The 17,794-nt window shown below is 53.6% G+C and overlaps 2 protein-coding genes and 5 non-coding genes across 18 annotated transcripts in view; 3 read left to right on the forward strand and 4 right to left on the reverse strand.

The window, feature by feature from the left end:
• The first annotated feature begins 4,916 nt into the window (after window positions 1-4,916).
• On the forward strand, window positions 4,917-10,968 carry HES7 (hes family bHLH transcription factor 7). 9 transcript variants are annotated; one of them, XM_037739625.1, is made up of 7 exons: window positions 4,917-5,404; window positions 5,738-6,064; window positions 6,510-7,506; window positions 7,937-8,031; window positions 8,435-8,530; window positions 9,136-9,223; window positions 9,542-10,968. In XM_037739625.1, exons 5-7 carry the CDS (start codon window positions 8,435-8,437, stop codon window positions 9,994-9,996), a joined length of 639 nt encoding a protein of 212 aa, XP_037595553.1. In that variant the 5' UTR covers window positions 4,917-5,404; window positions 5,738-6,064; window positions 6,510-7,506; window positions 7,937-8,031; the 3' UTR covers window positions 9,997-10,968. The 9 variants fall into 9 exon arrangements, 8 of the variants coding, with proteins under 8 accessions (XP_037595553.1, XP_037595552.1, XP_037595549.1 ...); XR_005200833.1 differs by lacking the exon at window positions 9,542-10,968 and adding an exon at window positions 8,676-8,724 and having other exon boundaries at window positions 6,510-8,031; window positions 9,136-9,224; XM_037739624.1 differs by having other exon boundaries at window positions 6,510-8,031.
• On the reverse strand, window positions 5,758-5,828 carry TRNAG-GCC. Its single transcript has one exon. It is a non-coding gene; the product is annotated as a tRNA-Gly (tRNA).
• TRNAR-UCU lies at window positions 10,548-10,635 on the reverse strand. The gene is given in 2 exon segments: window positions 10,548-10,583; window positions 10,599-10,635. It is a non-coding gene; the product is annotated as a tRNA-Arg (tRNA).
• Window positions 10,969-11,156: 188 nt separating the features above from the next.
• TRNAL-UAG lies at window positions 11,157-11,238 on the forward strand. Its single transcript has one exon. It is a non-coding gene; the product is annotated as a tRNA-Leu (tRNA).
• Window positions 11,239-11,690: 452 nt separating this feature from the next.
• TRNAQ-CUG lies at window positions 11,691-11,762 on the reverse strand. Its single transcript has one exon. It is a non-coding gene; the product is annotated as a tRNA-Gln (tRNA).
• A 486-nt stretch (window positions 11,763-12,248) lies between these two features.
• On the reverse strand, window positions 12,249-12,321 carry TRNAK-UUU. The gene has a single exon. It is a non-coding gene; the product is annotated as a tRNA-Lys (tRNA).
• Window positions 12,322-12,372: 51 nt separating this feature from the next.
• The window catches only part of ALOXE3 (arachidonate lipoxygenase 3), a 29,001-nt gene continuing 23,579 nt past the window's right edge, over window positions 12,373-17,794 (forward strand). For 2 of the 4 annotated variants that reach the window (XM_017531534.2, XM_037739618.1), the window contains exons 1-6: window positions 12,373-12,816; window positions 13,403-13,607; window positions 14,507-14,711; window positions 16,086-16,167; window positions 16,716-16,835; window positions 17,160-17,285. In XM_017531534.2, the coding sequence (XP_017387023.2) occupies window positions 12,701-12,816; window positions 13,403-13,607; window positions 14,507-14,711; window positions 16,086-16,167; window positions 16,716-16,835; window positions 17,160-17,285 (854 nt within the window). In that variant the 5' untranslated portion in view covers window positions 12,373-12,700. The remainder of the gene's footprint in view (window positions 12,817-13,402; window positions 13,608-14,506; window positions 14,712-16,085; window positions 16,168-16,715; window positions 16,836-17,159; window positions 17,286-17,794) is intronic. The other 2 variants (XM_017531535.2, XM_017531536.2) reach the window with 2 other exon arrangements.

The raw sequence follows: 17,794 nt of genomic DNA on the forward strand, positions 1-17,794 counted from the left end.
AGTGCAGTGGCACAATTACAGCTCCCTGCAGCCCCGACTTCCCCGGCTCTGGTGATTCTCTCACCTCAGGCTTCCAAGTAGCTGAAACAGGAGCAGGCACCATAACTGTCTTTTTTTTTTTTTTTGTATTTTTAGCAGAGATGGGTTTTACCATGTTGCCCAGGCTGGTCTCAAAGCAATCCACCTGACTTGACCTCTCAAAGTGCTGGGATTACAGGCATGAGCCTCTGTATCCAGGCAGAAAATTGTATTCGTTAGCTCCCCACACACCTCTATAACATTTTCCATAGACTGGCTGTTAACTCTCTATATTCAAATCTTGTTTCTCCTCTACCACCGATGTACTTATAATGTCAAGAGTCATCAAATATACTCACATCACATGTGCCCTCTGGCCCAGCACACTTACAGCCTGAAGCATAGTGATTCGACACAGGGTTAGGAGCATCCCTGGCAGCCATTCCCACCCTGGATGAGGAGGCTAACAACTCAGTATTGGCTGAGTATTGTGGCTCATGCCTGTAATCCTAGCACTTTAGGAAGCCAGGATAGGAGGATCTCTTGAGACCAGCCTGGAAAACATGGTAAGACCCCAATCTCTACAAAAAATAAAAATAAAAAAAAAAAATAGCTGGGTGTGGTGGTGCACACCTGTTGTTCCAGCTACTCTGGAGGCTGCCGTGAGGGGATTGCTTAAGCCCTGGAGGCTGAGGCCGCAGTCTCACCGCTGCACTTCAGCCTGGGGGATAGACAGATCAAGATACTCTGTCTCAAACAAAAATCAAACAAAAAACAAAAAAAAAACCACCAAACCCAAAACCAAAAAACCAGCTCTATATGGAAGTGACTACAAGTCAATCATCTAAATGTATTCCACAAATCCAACTCACCTCCACAGCTAGACCCCTCAAAATGCTCACAGTCACTCCAACACTGGAGGCGAGTGGCAATGTGATGGAGGGGCAGCAGGATCAACCAGAGTAGAAAGAGACTGGTCTTTACCAGTTGCATTGAAACTTTAAATGCCTGTTTTTTTTTTGTTTTGTTTCTTTGAGATGGAGTCTCACGCTGTCGCCTAGCCTGCCTTTTCTCACCACACTTTCTCTCTATGTGCTCCAGTCTTGTAGCACTAAAAGGCATCCATCTCCCAATCACTCTAGCATATTTACTCTCCAGTTCTGATTCCCACACTTGTACACCCCTAGCATATGTGTGACCTCCACTCTGATTTTTTTTTTTTTTTTTTGATGAAGTCTTGCTCTGTCACCCAGGCTGGAGTGAAATGGCGCAGTCTAGGCTCAGTGCAACCTCTGCCTCCTGGGTTCAAGCCATTCTCACAAGTAGCTAGCTGGGACTACAGGTGCACGCCACCACACCCCGCTAATTTTTGTATTTTTAGTAGAGAGGGGGTTTCATCATATTGGCCAGGCTGGTCTCAAACCCCTGACCTCGTGATCCACCTGCCTCAGCCTCCCAAAGTGCTGGGATTACATGTGAGCCATCGCGCCTGGCAAGGATGTCTTAACTAATATGGCTAAAGTATAATGCTTGATTTCTCTTCCGTTTTTTTTTGAGATGGAGTCTGGCTCTGTTGCCCAGGCTGGAGTGCAATGGCAGGATCTTGGCTCACTGCAGCCTCCGCCTCCTGGCCATTCTCCTGCCTCAGCCTCCTGAGTAGCTGGAATTACAGGCGCATGCCCCCACCCCAGCTCATTTTTGTATTTTCGGTAGAGATGGGGTTTTGCTATGTTGGTCAGGCTGGTCTCAAACTCCTGACCTCATGATCCACCCACCTTGGCCTCCCAAAGTGCTAGGATTACAGGTGTGAGCCACTGCGCCCGGCCTTGATTTCTCTTCTTAAACCTCTCCCCTACCCCACAGTTTCCCATCCCAGTTAAAAGCCACCACCACCATCTACCTAGTTACAGTCTTGCGCTGCATAACACCGTTTTGGTCAATGAGGGACTGCATATATCACGGTGGTCTGCTAAGATTATAATGGGGATGGTGGAGTGCAATGGCTCACACCTGTAATCCCAGCACTTTGGGAGGCCAAGGCGGGCAGATCACTTGAGGTCAGGAGATCAAGACCATCCTGGCCAATATGGTGAAATCTAGTCTCTACTAAAATATATATTTTTTAAAAGCCGGGCTTGGGGAGAGCGCCTGTAATCCCAGCTTCTGGGGAGGCTGAGACAGGGGAATCACTTGAACCCAGGAGGAAGAGGTTGCAGTCAGCCATGATGGCGCCACTGCACTCCAGTCTGGCGACACAGTAAGACTCCATCTCAAAAAAATAATAAAATTTAATAAAATAATAAAATGAAATAAAAATAAAATAAAAAATTAGCCGGGTGTGGTGGTGTGCGCCTGTAGTCTGAGCTACTAGGGAGGCTGAGGCAGGAGAATCGGTTGAACCCAGGAGGCGGAGGTTGTAGTGAGCCAAGATCTCATCGCTGCACACCAGCCTGGGTGACAGAGCAAGACTCCGTATATATATATAAAAAAGGCCGGGCATGGTGGCTTACCCCTGTAATTCTAGCACTTTGGGAGGCTGAGGCGGGCGGATTGCCTGAGCTCAGGAGTTCGACACCAGCCTGGGCAACATGGTGAAACCCCATCTCTATTTTAAAATACAAAAAATTAGCCGGGGGTGGCAGCGTGCGCCTGTAGTCCCAGCTACTCGGTAGGCTGAGGCAGGAGAACTGTTTGAACCCGGGAGGGGGAGGTAGAGTTTGCAGTGAGCGGAGATCACATCACTACATTCCAGCCTGGGACGGAGTGAGAATTTTAAAAAGACCGGGCATGATGGCTCACATCTCTAATCCCAACACTTAGGGAGGCCGAGGCAGCCGGATCACGAGGCCAGGAGTTCGAGACCAGGTTGACCAAAATGGTGAAACCCCGTCTCTACTAAAAATACAAAAATTAGCCGGGCATGGTGGCACATGCCTGTAATCCCAGCTCCTCAGGAGGCTGAGACAGGAGAATCGCTTGAACCCAGGACACGGAGGTTGCAGTGAGCCAATATGGGGTCACTGCACTCCAGCCCGGGTGACAGTGTGAGACTCTGTCTCAAAAATATATATATATATAACGGGGCTGAAAAATTCCTATCGCCAAAAGATGGCATAGCTGTCATGACATTGTGGTGCCACCCATTACCTTTTCTATGCTTAGATACACAAACACCATTGTGTTACAGTTGCCTGCAGTTTTCAGTACAGTAGCGTGCTGTAACTGTACAGGTTGGTAACCTAGGAGCACAGTAGGCTGGATGGTATAGCCTAGGTGTGTAGAAGGCTCTACCCTCTAGGTGTGCATCACTACACTCTGTGATGCTTGAATAATGAAATTGCCTAGTGATGCATTTCTTTGAATATATCCACACGTTAGGCAATGCATGACTGTACCTAAGCCAATAATAATCTAGGAGTAACCCCTTCATGTCTTCTCTTCCCACCACCACCTCAAGGCAGTCAGTGCCTAGAAAACTGCTCCAGCCCCCAAAATGTGCCCTCTGTCTTCATTCTCCAAATGTCAGCCAAAGTGATCTTTTAATTTTATCTATTGATCGATCGATCCATCCATCTAGACAGTATCTACCTATCTAGAGTCTTGCTCTGTTGCCCAGGCTGGTGTGCAGTGGCATGATCTTGGCTCACTGCAACCTCCACCTCTCAGGCGCACACCACCACCCCCGGCTAATTTTTTTTTCGTTGAGACAGAGTCTGGGTCTGTCGCCCAAGCTGGGAGTGCAGTGGCGAGACCTCAGCTCACTGCAACGTCTGCCTCCCAGGTGATTCTCCTGCCCCGGCCTCCCAAGTAGCTGGGACTACAGGTGGATACCACCACTCCCAGCTAACTTTTGTACTTTTTGTAGAGACTGGGTTTCACCATGTTGGCCAGGCTGGTCTCGAACTCCTGGGCTCAAGCGTTCCACCTACCTCGGCCTCCCAGAGTGCTGGGATTACAGGCGTGAGCCACCGCGTGTGGCCCAAAGTGATTTTTTAAAACATAAGTCAGATAATATAACTTTCCTGATGAAAATCCTCCACTGGCTTCCAATTGCCCTTAGACTAAAATCCAAACTCCTTCAGTGCTCTCCAAGATCCTATGGGATGGGCCACGCCTAACTCTCCAATCTGATCTCTGCCACTCTGCAAATTCTCCATCCAGGGTTCCCTGGCCCTCTTTCTCCAGCTCCTACCAGCAAATAGCTCTCCTGCCTCAGAGTCTGTCTGTACGTGCAGTTCCTTTTGCCTAGACCCAAGGCTGCTGATTGTGCTGGCATCAAATATCCCCTCTTCATAGAGGCTGTCTCTGGGCACTTACAGTAAAGTAGCCCTTCACTTTCAAGTCCTCGCCACGACCCTTTTATTGTTACTGTTTTCTTACAGCCTTATAATCATCTGAAGCTATCATGTTATTTTCTGCTTTAGTAGTTACTGTCTTTCCCACTGTAACGTAAGCTTCAGGAGGGCCCAGACCCAATGTATTCCTTACAGTACTCGGCACACAGGAGGCACCCCATAAATATGGGCTGACTGAATGAATCCAGCAGCTGCGCACACAGGCATATAGATAGATGCACGGGTTGTTTTACAGTTTCCTTCTGGAGGTCACGATTACTAATTAGAGCTGAGAAGAGATACAATCCAAAGACAGACCCAGACCCTGGAGCAAATGAAACAGGCTGAAAGAAACGGGAGAGACAGCTCCAGGGTGAGTTTCAGAGAGACCCAGATAGACTAAGGTGGAGATCCAGATTCACTCAGCGAACCAGAGCCTGGAGCCCAAGGGCCCCGGCAGGGACAGCGGACAGAGCCAGGAGGAGGCGCGCGGAGGAAGGCGGAGCGCGCCGGAAGGGAGCGGACGGCGGGGAGCCCCGCCGCTCCGCCCCGCCGCCCCGCCCCGCCCAGCTCGCAAGTGGTCGCTGTAGGTGGCTGTGCGCCCGCCTGCCAGCCCTCGGGCCCGACGCGTGCGGGATCAAAGCGGCCGGGAAGGGGCGGGGAGGGGAGGTGGCAGGAACCTGGAGGTGTGAGCGAGCTTCCCAGGGGATGGCAGGAGCGTGGGAGCGCAGAGTCCCGGGACGCGACAGAGACTCGGAGAGACGACGAGAGATACCAGAGACTCTAAAGAGCCAGAGGCGGAGATGCAGACGCCAAGAGACCGGAGAGACGCGGACTCAGAGATGCGAAGACACGAGACCACTGAGACCCAGAGAGACCCAGGGCTGAAGCTTCTGGAGACCTTGAAAGAACGTGAGTGATACAGAGATGGAGAAGCTAAGAGGCACTCAGAGACCCGGAAAGGCGGCGACACAAGAAAGACCCAGACCCACAGACTTAAGAAAAGGAAGCGTACTTGAGAGAGAACGGAAAATAACAGAGGAAGACAGGTGGTAAGAACAAGGGCTTTAGAGTGGGGGGCGGGGAGACCTGGCCCCTCCTCCGCGGGGGCCCGAGAGGACCCCCGGGGTAGGGATCCGAGCACTGCGTCCTTTCTCAGGGTCACGCCTGTGGAGGTGAGGGCTGGGGGCGGAGGGAGGGGTGTGGAGGTTGCAGGAACCCCAGGCTGGGAGGAGGGGAGTGTGAGGGCGTGCGGAAACAGGGTCTAAGCCTGGGTTGCAAACTCTGCTATAGTCAAAAGGCTAAGATTAATATTTGGTAGAAATATTTAAACGAAGATGCTTGTTAGAGATGCTACCAAATGTATTATTCTCTTTTGGGGGAAGAGGAAAGAAAACGAGACTGCTGCATTGGCCGGGAATCGAACCCGGGCCTCCCGCGTGGCAGGCGAGAATTCTACCACTGAACCACCAATGCGCGGCTTGTTGGGCTTGTCACGATCCATCTAAAGTTGTAAGAGGTTGAGGAGAACCCGGCTAGGCAACGGCGGAGGAGGCCAGGGAACTGGTCCCGAATGGTTGACGTGGGTGGAGCGCCAGGTCATTCTTCCTCCCGTCCAGATCCGGCCACCGGGCCATAAAGCTGCCCCATATGGCCAGGGGCGGCCCCACACCCGGGTGCGAACAGCCCGGGCCCCCCAGCCTCGCGTGCAGGTGAGAAAAATTCAGCCCGAGCCCAGGTTCCCAAGGAGGGGGGCGGCGGGGGCTGTTGGGGCCACACATTTGCGCTCCCATTTGGCTGAGGGACGGAGAAGTGGGATGTGCTGGGGCCCCTGGTCCCAAATGGGAGCCCCCTCAAGGTCTGTGCCTCTCCCGGCTCGAGCTTTGGCAAGAAAGGCTCCGTGACAAAAGCAAGGTGCAGAGGGCCGTTGGGAGGGCTTGGAGGAAACCCCACTGGTCTCTGACTGCACAGCTATCTTCCGTCTCGGTCTGCAGCCCTGTCTTTCCATGTCTTTGTCCCTGGCAACTTGGCTGTCCTGTTGAATTTCTGATTTATCTTCTCAGGCACTTTGTCCTGAAGCCCCCGAGTACGGAGGGCCATGCTCTTGGTTTGAGGTGGGTGTTGATTCCTTTTTTGTATCTCTTGCTTTCCCTTTAGTAAAACTGCCTGCTCCCTGCTACCCTCCCGTCACTAGGGACCTCCAGCAGCAAGCAGTGCGGGCACACTTGCGTGAGGTATGCCATCAGTCACACTCCTGAATCTCCTACGACTAGTTTTGAATCAAATACTTGTAAGTGGATAGACCTCTCTACTCTTTGTCTGTGATTCAAAGACTTGCGTCCTCTGCCTTGAAGTTCCCCCCTCAGTCCAGCCATTCTCAAGGAGATCTTTTCCCGGAGCACATACTTCACTGGGCTTCTGTAATAGCTACTTCATGTCACATGGTCTTTTCCACTAGATCCTGCAGGGATAAGCTGGGTCTGTCCTGCATAACTCACTGTGACTCGCCCAAGCCTAGGCTAGTACCCTGTCCGCACAGTGAGAGCGCAGATGTATGGGGACTTGAATGTAACTAACTTAGAACAGAGCGCCTCTCCCACCTTCCGGGAGAGCTTCGGTTGAGTCGGACGGATTCACCCAGCACACTCGGGTTGCTCCCTGTCTCGACTAGGAAGCGAACTTCGGAGAAGATGTATAAACTTCAGCCTGGGGGCCGACAGGTGCTGACTTCTGTTTCAGGGTTAGTGAGGGTACAGTAAGCCTCCAAGAAAGCTACAATTCTGGAGGAACTCTGAATATCATCCCCAAGCGAGCTCTGCCCCTAATAGCCTCCTCTCTTCAGCTGGGTCCTGCCTCCTTATACAGCCTTACGGTCCGTAACCAGCCAGTGCCCCCTTTCGCTTCTCACTTCCCACACTCCCAGGCCAGTTTCTCTCCTTCCCCTCCCCCCTTCACTCCTCCTCTTTCCGGGAGCCTCGTGCCGGGTCCTAGAAGGGCAGAATCCGGGTGTCGAAGGGGGCGGGGTCGGGTCCTATCCCTCCTACTCTGGCGCCGCGGAATATAAGACTCCAGGCGAGCAGGGACCCGGTCCACACGAGGGTCCGGAGGAGCAATGGTCACCCGGGATCGAGCTGAGAACAGGGACGGCCCCAAGGTGAGATGCGGGAGGGGATGGAGCAGAAGTCCCTGGTTTGGCCAGGGGACCGGGGCCCTGACGCCATCGGTCTGGAGAGAGGCTGGGGACGCAGGGCTGGAAGGAGAGCAGTGCTCCAGGACTCCAGGAGCTAGGAGCTGCAGAGAAAGCTGCAAAGTATGAAGAAGGGGACAGGGGTCAGAGCCAGACCTGAGTGGGCGGCGGAAACAGAGGTCTAGGGGCCACGGTGATGGGGATCAGCATCTTGTGGCCTGGAGGGCGTGGGAGGGGGCCGGTGTTGGAGTAAAATAAGCAAGTAGAGGGCAGAGCCAAGGGAGGAGGGTGGGAACGAAAAGAGAAGAGGATAGGCACTTGCTTTACGCTGGTTATGAGCCAGGAGGGGCTGGCCCAAGGCGGTCTTGTAGAGAAGGCCCCGGGGCATTGGTTCCAGAGGCCCCAGACTGATGGAAGATTTTAGGAGAACCAGTCGAGAAGGATGACGGCCTAGACGGTTTTGAGGGAGAAGAGGAGGCACAGTCGCGCTAGGTATCTCCCTTTCTATACTCAGCGCCGCCAGCTCTGAGCCCGGCATCGTGCGGCCCACGTGCCTGCGCGCAGAGGGTCCCCAAAGTTCTCCACTGAGACAGAGAGAGATTGCCCGAGACCGAGACGTAGAGAGGAAAGAGGAGAGACACAGAGAGGGGAGGAGGGAGGACGAGACTGAGAGAGGAGAATGCGAAGACTCGGGGAGGCGAGCTACAGAAACTGATCTGATCTAGGGGCATTGGGAGGGGGAGCGGAGAGGGATTGAATGGAGCCGGCCCTAGGCAATCTGGGGTATGGGGGTCGGGGTGGAAGCCGGGCTCTCCCAGCGGCGGGATCCGACGCCGGCGCGGCTGCGCTGAGTCTCGGTCGGGTCGGCCCGCTCTCCTTTTCCCGCTGGTCCCAGATGCTGAAGCCGCTTGTGGAGAAGCGGCGCCGGGACCGCATCAACCGCAGCCTGGAAGAGCTGAGGCTGCTGCTGCTGGAGCGGACCCGGGACCAGGTCAGTCCCTCCGCTAGCCCCGGGTCCCCAGGCTTCCCGTTTCTGCGTCCCAGGGCTTCCCACTGGGGTGGGGACACATGCTTGGTTGACAACCCTGGTCCCAAGGCATCCTCACCCGAGTCCCGCCTTTGGAATTCCATCCCAGACCCCCACTCGCTCCCAGAACGCGATCTTCTTCGCCACCCCTCGGGTCTGTAAGTTTAACGCCTGGTTCTGTAAATTTCGCTCCGGGGGTCGGTCAGCTTCACCCTGTGGGTCTCTAAATGTCCGCTTCCCCCTCCCCCACACTCCCGGAATCAGCCAGCTTCTGTTCTGTCGGGTGGTTAATTTCATTTCCTGGGTTGCGGTTTCAAATCTTCCTCCTCACGCGTTGGGCATTGGTTCCATCCCCTCGGGTTGGACAATTTCGTCTCAGGGTGGGGCCAGGACCTTCCTTGGTCATCTCCACTCCGCATTTGGCCTCGCGTTGTGTGGGCAAGGCAGTGCGCAAATGCGATCGGGGGCACCCCCCAGCTCCCGCATCCGCCCCTCCCTTCTTCCCCCTGCCACTTTCCCCCTTTCTCCCCACCCCTTTCTGTCTCTGCGCCCTCCCCTCCCGTCTGTAGAACCTCCGGAACCCGAAGCTGGAGAAAGCGGAGATACTGGAGTTCGCCGTGGGCTACTTGAGGGAGCGAAGCCGGGTGGAGCCCCCGGGTACAGCGCGGGGGTGGGGCAGCGGAGGGAGGGAGGGGGGACGCCAGGAGGCTGGCGCCAGGGCAGAGCGGGCGGGCCCTATAGTGAATGGTGGGCTTGGGGAGTGGCCGGTTCTGCTCCGAGGCGAGGTTAATAACACCCGCGCGTGTCTGTCTCTGTCTCCCTCATTTTCTCCCTCTCTCCGTCCATCTGGCTTCCTGTCTCTGTGCGCCTGTCCGGCCTTGGTATCTCTGCGCCCCGCCCCTTCCCTCACCCCTGCTGGGCCCCTGCCCTGCCCACCTGTGCTCCCGTCGGCCGCACCCGCCGCCGCGGCTCCAGGGGTTCCCCGGTCCCCAGTCCAGGACGTCGAGGCGCTCGCCAGCTGCTACTTGTCCGGTTTCCGCGAATGCCTGCTTCGCTTGGCGGCCTTCGCGCACGACGCCAGCCCGGCAGCCCGCGCCCAGCTCTTCTCCGCGCTGCATGGCTACCTGCGCCCCAAACCGCCCCGGCCCGAGCCGGTAGATCCGAGGCCTCCAGCGCCTCGCCCATCCCTGGACCCCGCCGCACCGGCCCTTGGCCCCGCGCTGCACCAGCGCCCCCCAGTGCATCAGGGCCCCCCTAGCCCGCGCTGCGCATGGTCCCCATCCCTCTGCTCCCCCCGCGCCGGGGATTCTGGCGCGCCGGCGCCCCTCACCGGACTGCTGCCGCCGCCACCACCGCCGCCTCACAGACAAGACGGGGCGCCCAAGGCCCCGCCGCCCCCGCCGCCCGCTTTCTGGAGACCTTGGCCCTGAGCCTTGGGGGTGTGGGGGTGTGGGGTCTAGGGGTGGAGTAGAGACTCCAGCCCGAGGGCAGCAGAGGGACCCGGGCGTCCGGAAGAGCAGGAGGGCGGCGGGGCGCGCGGGCTCAGCGCGCGAGTGAGATGTGGTCTATATTAGAGTGTCTATATAAATATATATTTCCCTGGTTCCTGTCCCTTTTCCCTGCCCTAACTTCTCCCTTGCGTCTAGGATTGTACTCTCTCTGCCCCCAGCCCAGTCCTAGTCCCTTCCCGAGTCCCTAGTGCATGGAATAAAGTGGTTATTAAATCCCCGTGTGTCCCGGAGCCAGGGGCCTGCCTTTATCTCGACGTCCACGCCCACTTTCCCTTCCCTTCTGTCTCCCACCCTCAGTCCTGCTCTCCATGGCCCAAGCCCCGGGGCAGACAGGTAAGTAAAGAAGAGAGCAGAGGGGGGACTGAGATCGAAATTGAAACCAGGTGGAAAAAGAGAGAGATAGGGTAGGGGGAGAAGGGATGGCGGCCTTTGAGCAAAAAACGGAAAAAAAAGAAAAATTGAAATAAAATCGACTCTGGTGGGATTCGAACCCACAACCTTTGAATTGCTCCATTCGTCACTAGAAGTCCAATGCGCTATCCATTGCGCCACAGAGCCAACCGGCAGTCGGCGGCGTTTTGTAGCTTACGGGTACTAGAATAGGAAAGGGCAGGGTGGGGGAGTGGGGGTAAGGGACTTGGGTGGGACGTGCCAGGAGCGCGCGGTTTGGATCTCAGAGGCCAAACCAGGTAGAGGTAGCGAGCGCAAAGCAGGTTAGCCAGGTGAAAGAGAGGGCGCATATAGGTCGAAAAAATAGGGAGGTAGAGCACCCGAAAATGAGTGAGCGAGCGAGTGTAGAGCTCCGGCTGCCCACTTGGGGGGGTGCTTCCGGCTCAGGCGCACCCCACTCCCAGATGTAGTCTCACCCAAATAAACTAGTTTTGTTGTAAATTTCAGTGTGTTTCTGTCTCTTCTTGTTTATCTGTTCTGGCATCTGCTGCTATGCGATCCAGAGTCTCAATGGTTCCCCGTCTGAAAAATGTGGAAAAGGAGATGGATCAAATTTGGCAGTATCCGCTTAGCCCCACTCCTTACTTCTAGTCTCTTAGGAGGACAACGGGAAAATTATCTTTCACGCAGGTAGCGTGGCCGAGCGGTCTAAGGCGCTGGATTTAGGCTCCAGTCTCTTCGGAGGCGTGGGTTCGAATCCCACCGCTGCCAGGCTGGAGTTTTTCTCGTGGATAAAGCACGTGATATAATTCCATTAGGTTTTACTAACTACTATTTATACATGCAGCATGTAATTTTATGAATTTCCCTGGAAATTGTTTCACCATCATCTTCTGCGTTTGGTCTTCTAGGCACATGTATGCCTGCTTCCATCCCTAAAGCTAAGACCTGAGAGTAACTGCTGAAACATTTCGTTTCTTCATAACATCTCTATTTTAACATGTTTTCAAATGTTAGCTCAACTTACAACATATTTAAATACTTTATTGTATGTTCTCATAACACTGTGCTATAGGGCCCAATTACCTGGTATGAAAAGCACAAAGAATTGGTAGTGTCCGAGTTTACTTTTTTTTCCCGGATTCTCTTGGGTCATAGGCGTTATCTTCTGTGTGAAAATCAACTAATAGTGTGCAACAGCTTACTGGTATTCAAAAACTCTAAGGTTCCACCGAGATTTGAACTCGGATCGCTGGATTCAGAGTCCAGAGTGCTAACCATTACACCATGGAACCTCCTTGCTCATTATTTTCGAGATTATGTACATTACTGGAGTTTCTATTCTGCGCATCTTCCATAGCCTCCACTTCAAAACAAAATCTGCTGTTGGATATGATAGACACTGTTATCTAGCATTTGAAATATATACATTCAGATGTATCGCCAGCTTCTAAATACACATCTTCTTTGGAAGGCTTTGTACGAACAAAAAGACTTAAAATTTCATTAATAAGTAAAAAATGTTGATTATATTAGGTTAAGTAAAATAGATCCGTCAAATTAATTTTGTTTCTTTTAACTCCTTGTAGTGTGGCTACCAGAAAAATTAAATTCGAAGATACAGCTTTAAAGTATATTTATTACCCTCCACCGTCATTTGCTCTATTTTGTGGAAACCAAGTTTCAGTCTCACTTAATTTTAAAAAGCAGTAACCTTTTTTATTACCGTTTTCCATTGTTTCATGCGAAGGAGTGCGGTAATCCAAAAGCGAAAAAGGAAGCGCCCGAACAGGGACTTGAACCCTGGACCCTCAGATTAAAAGTCTGATGCTCTACCGACTGAGCTATCCGGGCTCTACTCTCAGGTTTTGCTCCTTGCCTATAAGAGAGTTCTCTGTATGAAAATCCAGGCTTGTAGAACTGAGAGAGGATTGTGTATATCTAAGCAGATTATTCTGGCACAGATTCAGAGTCAGCGAGTGAAGCCCGCCTGCTGCTGATTGTGCATTCTCTGACTCCCATCTTTAGAGCCCCAGCCTAGGCTGGGACGCAGGGACTGGAGAATTGTGGCGGCTGGAACCGTGCGGCTCCAGAACTGGCCGCGCGGGGCCGCCGCGGGCTATTGGGCTTCCCTCTCCTAGAGGTTCATCCCCAGCCACTTGTGGCCCAGATCCCGGACACCCGGGCTCCTGCCCAGGGTCCCGCAGGTTCAGGGCGGTATGGAGAGGAAAGAATGACACGCGGGGCCTTCAGATGCTGCGTGTCGGCGCTGTATTTCGTCTTCCTGACTGGCTCTACTCCAGAGCACAGACTGAGGTCGGGCGTGCCAAAGGCTGAGGACAAAGAGGGTCAAGTGTGGGGGGATCGGTGTATGGGGTGACAGGGGCTCTGAGTGCGCGACTCACCTGCGTGTGGCTGTAGTCGCCTGTGATTTATGACTGACTGCAGCTCTCCACTGTTCAGTGATTCACACGGATGATTCACAGGTAGGAATGCATGTGCCCTGTGCTCAGCTCCGCCTGGGAAAAGGGAGGAGCGGGTCTTGGGGGACACTGGGGAGTGGGCGGACAAGCACTGTAGGGCATCAATCCGGGCCACTGACCAGGCGGAGGGCAGTGTCCCAATTATACAGGCGTCACCTCTTCCTTGTCTCTGTCTCAGCAGCGGGGTCCTCCCTCCGCAGTGGAACCCAGGCTCTTGATATCCATCTGGGTGAGCCAGCCAGAGGGACTGGCTGTGTCGGAGGCAAGCAAACAAGTATTAGAGTGCAAGAGTGTGGGCGGGGAGAGGGAGCCCGAGCCTCCAGCAGGGAGTTTCGGAGAGAGCCCAGGAACATCCCGGAGAGAGCTGGGCCCTTTCTCAGCCCTATCCTACCCCGCAGCCCCTAGCCCTCCACCCAGAAGCCCAGCAGTGTCCGACCCGCCGCTCTCCTCCTCCAGGCCGGCTGCTGCTGTGGCCAGCGTTGCCGGGGGCAGCACTTCCTCCCTCCCATCATGGCAGTGTACCGCCTGTGTGTGACCACTGGTCCCTACCTGAAGGCCGGCACACTGGACAACATCTCTGTCACACTGGTGGGCACGTGTGGTGAGAGCCCCAAGCAGCGGCTAGATCGAATGGGCAGGGACTTCGCCCCGGGGTCGGTGAGTACAAAGGAGAGAGGGAAACGCGACCTCTGAGGGGCGGGGCCCGTAGGGGAAACCGAGGCAGGAGGAGCATTCCTCCTAGACTGGTGCTATTCTCTGAACTCGGGATACTGGCCCTGACCTCCCGACCTTCCCCATCGAGGTTCCTGTCTTTTCTGGAGATGATAAACTCCATCCAGGAAGGACTGTGGAGAGGAAGGAGGGTTGGGCGGAGAGTAGAGAGACTCTCTGTCTTCTAAACTCCTCCCGTAATTGACAGTGGGCTTTGGGCAAGTTGCTTCTCCTCTCTGAGCCTGGATTTCCTCTTACCTGGAGGGGGGATCTGCCTGCCTCTGCCAGCCCTGAAGGCCCCAGATGGCCTTCACAAGGGTTCCCAGCCCTCCTAGGAAGCTAGTGAAATGCAGTACCCATTGTGCTCAGGCACCTTTTTCTCTTTCTTTTTTTCTTTTTTTTTGAGATGGAGCTTCGCTCCTGTTGCCCAGGCTGGAGTGCAGTGGCTTGATCTCAGCTTGCTACAACCTTCACCTCTCAGGTTCAAGCGGTTCTTCTGCCTGTGCCTCCTGAGTAGCTGGGATTTCAGGTGCCCCCACCACGGCGGACTAATTTTTTGTATTTTTAGTAGAGACGGGGTTTCATCATGTCTGCCAGGCTGGTCTCAAACTCCTAACCTCAGGTGATCCTCCCGCCTCGGCCTCCCAAAGTATTGGGATTACAGACGGAGCCACCCGCTCCATGTCCAGGCACCTTTTTCTAATTCATAGAAAAGCCCGGTGTGGGCTGGCAGCAGATCAGGTTTGTGTGTTCGAATAGGCTTAGGTGTAGAGCACCTTGCAAGATGCAAGGACCGCCTTGGCAGTTTCCCGCCTCTCACCTGCTTGCTCTCTTGGTCCCCTCAGGTACAGAAGTACAAGGTCCGCTGCTCAGCGGAGCTGGGTGAGCTCTTGATGCTGCGTGTACACAAGGAGCGCTATGCTTTCTTCCGCAAGGACTCTTGGTACTGCAGCCGCATCTGTGTCACCGAACCGGATGGTACGGTGTCCCATTTCCCCTGCTATCAGTGGATTGAGGGCTACTGCACCGTGGAGCTGCGGCCAGGAACAGGTGGGCAGGGACGAGGGCTGTGCTGTACTGCAGAAGGTGTCTTTTGGGATTCGGAGTGGGGTCTCACAGAGCCCCTGAGTGAAGGGAATAAGATTGGGGTCAGAAACTCTGGGGTCTCAAGTAGATGTTTTCTGAAACAAACAAAAACAACAACTGAAATCGGATCACCTGAAATTGGGAGTTCGAGACCACCCTGACCAACATGGAGAAACCCCATCTCTACTAAAAATACAAAATTAGCCAGGCATGGTGGCCTATGCCTGTAATCCAGCTGCTCCAGAGGCTGAGGCAGGATAATTGCTTGAACCTGGGAGGTGGAGGCTGGAGGCTGCGGTGAGCCGAGATGGCGCCATTGCACTCCAGCCTGGGCTACAAGAGCCAAAACTCCATCTCAAAAAAAAAAAAAAAAAAAGAAAAAAGAAAAAAAGTGAGCCTCTCAAGCCCTGAAATGCGAGGGCTTTCCAGACGATATTAACTCCTCTGGAGACTCACACAGACACACACACTCATGTAGGCATGTGCCCTTCTCTCATACACACAGGAAGCACTTTGCTTTCCACAGCCTCCCTCTGCTCTTCTCCAGAGTCAGTTCCTCTGGACCCCAGAGAGTAACTAAACTGCAAGCTGAGTAATTTGATTTTAACAGGTAGAGAAGCCCTGACTGCTTAGAGAGTTTAGCTGGAGAGGCCCTGTTCCCTCCCATACTCCTAAATTTTCTAGTGTGGATGAGTCCCTGTGAGGTGCTGTTAGGTTCCTTGTTGAATTTGTGGGGCCCTCCTTGGATGCTGGGCTTGAGATCCTTCAGTCTCCAGAGCTATCTGATCTGGAGAGCCAACAGTAGGGCTGCTCTGGGTGTTGGGAGGAGGCTCAGGATGAAGGATGGATATTCTAGGTCAAAGTAAGGCAAGTGAACATTACCCCATGGCCCATAATGAGCTTTCCATAGACCTCAGTATAAATAAGCCCTCAGCACTTCCATCCATCATCACAGCACATCCATCTATAGCTTCACAAAACATATTTGTTCATCAGTCATTTACAAAATGCATGTTATATACATGGTGCCAGGCGCCATGCTAGAAGCTGGGAATACAGAGGGAAAAAAAAGATATAAGACGACTTCTGCCCTCAAGGAGTTTATAGTCTGGAGAGGAGATAAACATGCCAAGGATTAAGAAGGTTGTTATAATTTGGGGTGAGTCTGTCTTGAATCCCTTCTACTGATGGATACGCAAAAGATGTGGGGGCATTGCCATGTGATTCCCAGGGCTGTGGCTGTTGGATTGGGTCCAAGTGTCGGGGGTTCAGGCAAGGTTTGCGGAAGGTGTTGTTTGAAAAGACACTTAGGCCAAGTGTAATTTTCATCCTCCACAGCAAGAACTGTTTGTCAGGACTCCCTTCCCCTCCTCCTGGATCACAGGACACAGGAGCTCCGGGCCCGACAAGAATGCTATCGGTGAGGGTGGCCTAATTTGACTTCTTTCCCCATCTTCATTCTGACCTCAGCCTTCGTCAGATTGTTCCTAACTCTAATCTCATTCTCAACCTTGGGTGCCTAGCTTGGATCAGGACTCTTATTTAGACCTAACCCTGCTTTAATAGTGACCCTGAACTTGAACTGAGAACACCAGTAGTAACAGTTGTCCTAATACCACCAATGGATCCATCCTCAGCCCTCAACTGTCCCCAGTGTAACCCAGATCCCAATAGCAGAAGTGATCTGAGGTTCCCACCAATCTCAGTCCTTTCTCAGCCTTCCTGCTAAACTGCCATGATTTTAATCTCAACACAAACCCATCTCTAAACCAGCGTGGGCATTAATGCCTTCCTCAGATGCTACCCTTATATGAAGCCCAGTGCTTTCATGGAGAAATGTCCCATTCCTTGTCACCTATCCAGAAAGCAGGTGGTTTCTGAAGTTTTCCTCTGAAGTCATGTCTTTAAAGCTAAGGCTTCTGTTTATCCCAAGCTGACCTGCCACCTCTGACCTCTTTCCCTTGGAAGCTGGAAGATCTATGCCCCTGGCTTCCCCCGCATTGTAGATGTTAGCAGCTTTCAGGAGATGGAATCAGACAAGAAATTTGCCTTGACAAAGACAACAACTTGTGTAGACCAGGATGACAGGTGAGGACTAAAGCTCGAGAAGGAGGGAAAAGGAAGTCAAGTGGAGGGGGTGCTGGGAGGAAGGGTCCTAACAGCCTGAGGAGGGGTAGGGTCTATGATAGCGCACTTGCATTCAAGTGTCAGGATGGTAGACGGCCCCAAAGGGTCTGGCAGAAGGTACAAGAGTGAGGAGGTTACTTTAGGTCAGGAGCAGAGAGGGCAGGGGAGGAGTCGGGAATAAGGGAGACCTGGGGACTCAGAAGGCAGGAAAGAGGGAAGGAATTAAGGGGATGGGCTGTAGGGCCCACTGACTAGTTTCTGCCTTTCTTCTCCCCTGACCCCCAGCAGTGGGAATCGGTACCTGCCTGGCTTCCCCATGAAGATTGACATCCCATCCCTGCTGTACATGGAGCCCAATATTCGCTACTCAGCCACCAAGACGGCCTCACTGCTCTTCAATGCCATCCCTGCGTGAGGCTACTGCCCCTCTGATGAACACCTTACACCTCTGCCCATTCATCCCTCTCCTGCCCCAGACTGCCCTTTCTTATCCCCAGTATCCCTCCTCCGTGCCCTAGTCCCTCCTCTCAGGACCCATTCCCTCTCCCTGCCCCCCAGTCTTCCTTCTCTTCTTTCCTTCCCTTCCTGCCCATCTCCCCTTTCTGCTCCCCAGTCCCCTCTCCCTGCCCCCAGACTCCTCAGCCTCTGCTTTCATGATTGAACTCCTCATGGTTTTCCCACCCACTGGCTGTTGATTGGGCAGGCCCCCAGCAAGTGTTTGTACAGGGAGTGCATGAGTGCTTAGGAAGCCAGGTGACATTGTTCCTGGACCTGTCAGATCACTAATTCCCCCTTGCCATCCTGCCTTCCCCAGGGGCCCACACTTTCAGGGCACATCACATCTTTGTACATCCTATGTTATTGACCAATTGCCAAAGGCCTACCTGTTTCATGTTCCATTCCCTTTCCGGTTTTTTTTT

This window comes from Cebus imitator, unplaced genomic scaffold (genome assembly GCF_001604975.1).
Source record: "Cebus imitator isolate Cc_AM_T3 unplaced genomic scaffold, Cebus_imitator-1.0 Scaffold72, whole genome shotgun sequence".
In the NCBI taxonomy this organism is placed as follows: Eukaryota; Metazoa; Chordata; class Mammalia; order Primates; family Cebidae; genus Cebus; species Cebus imitator.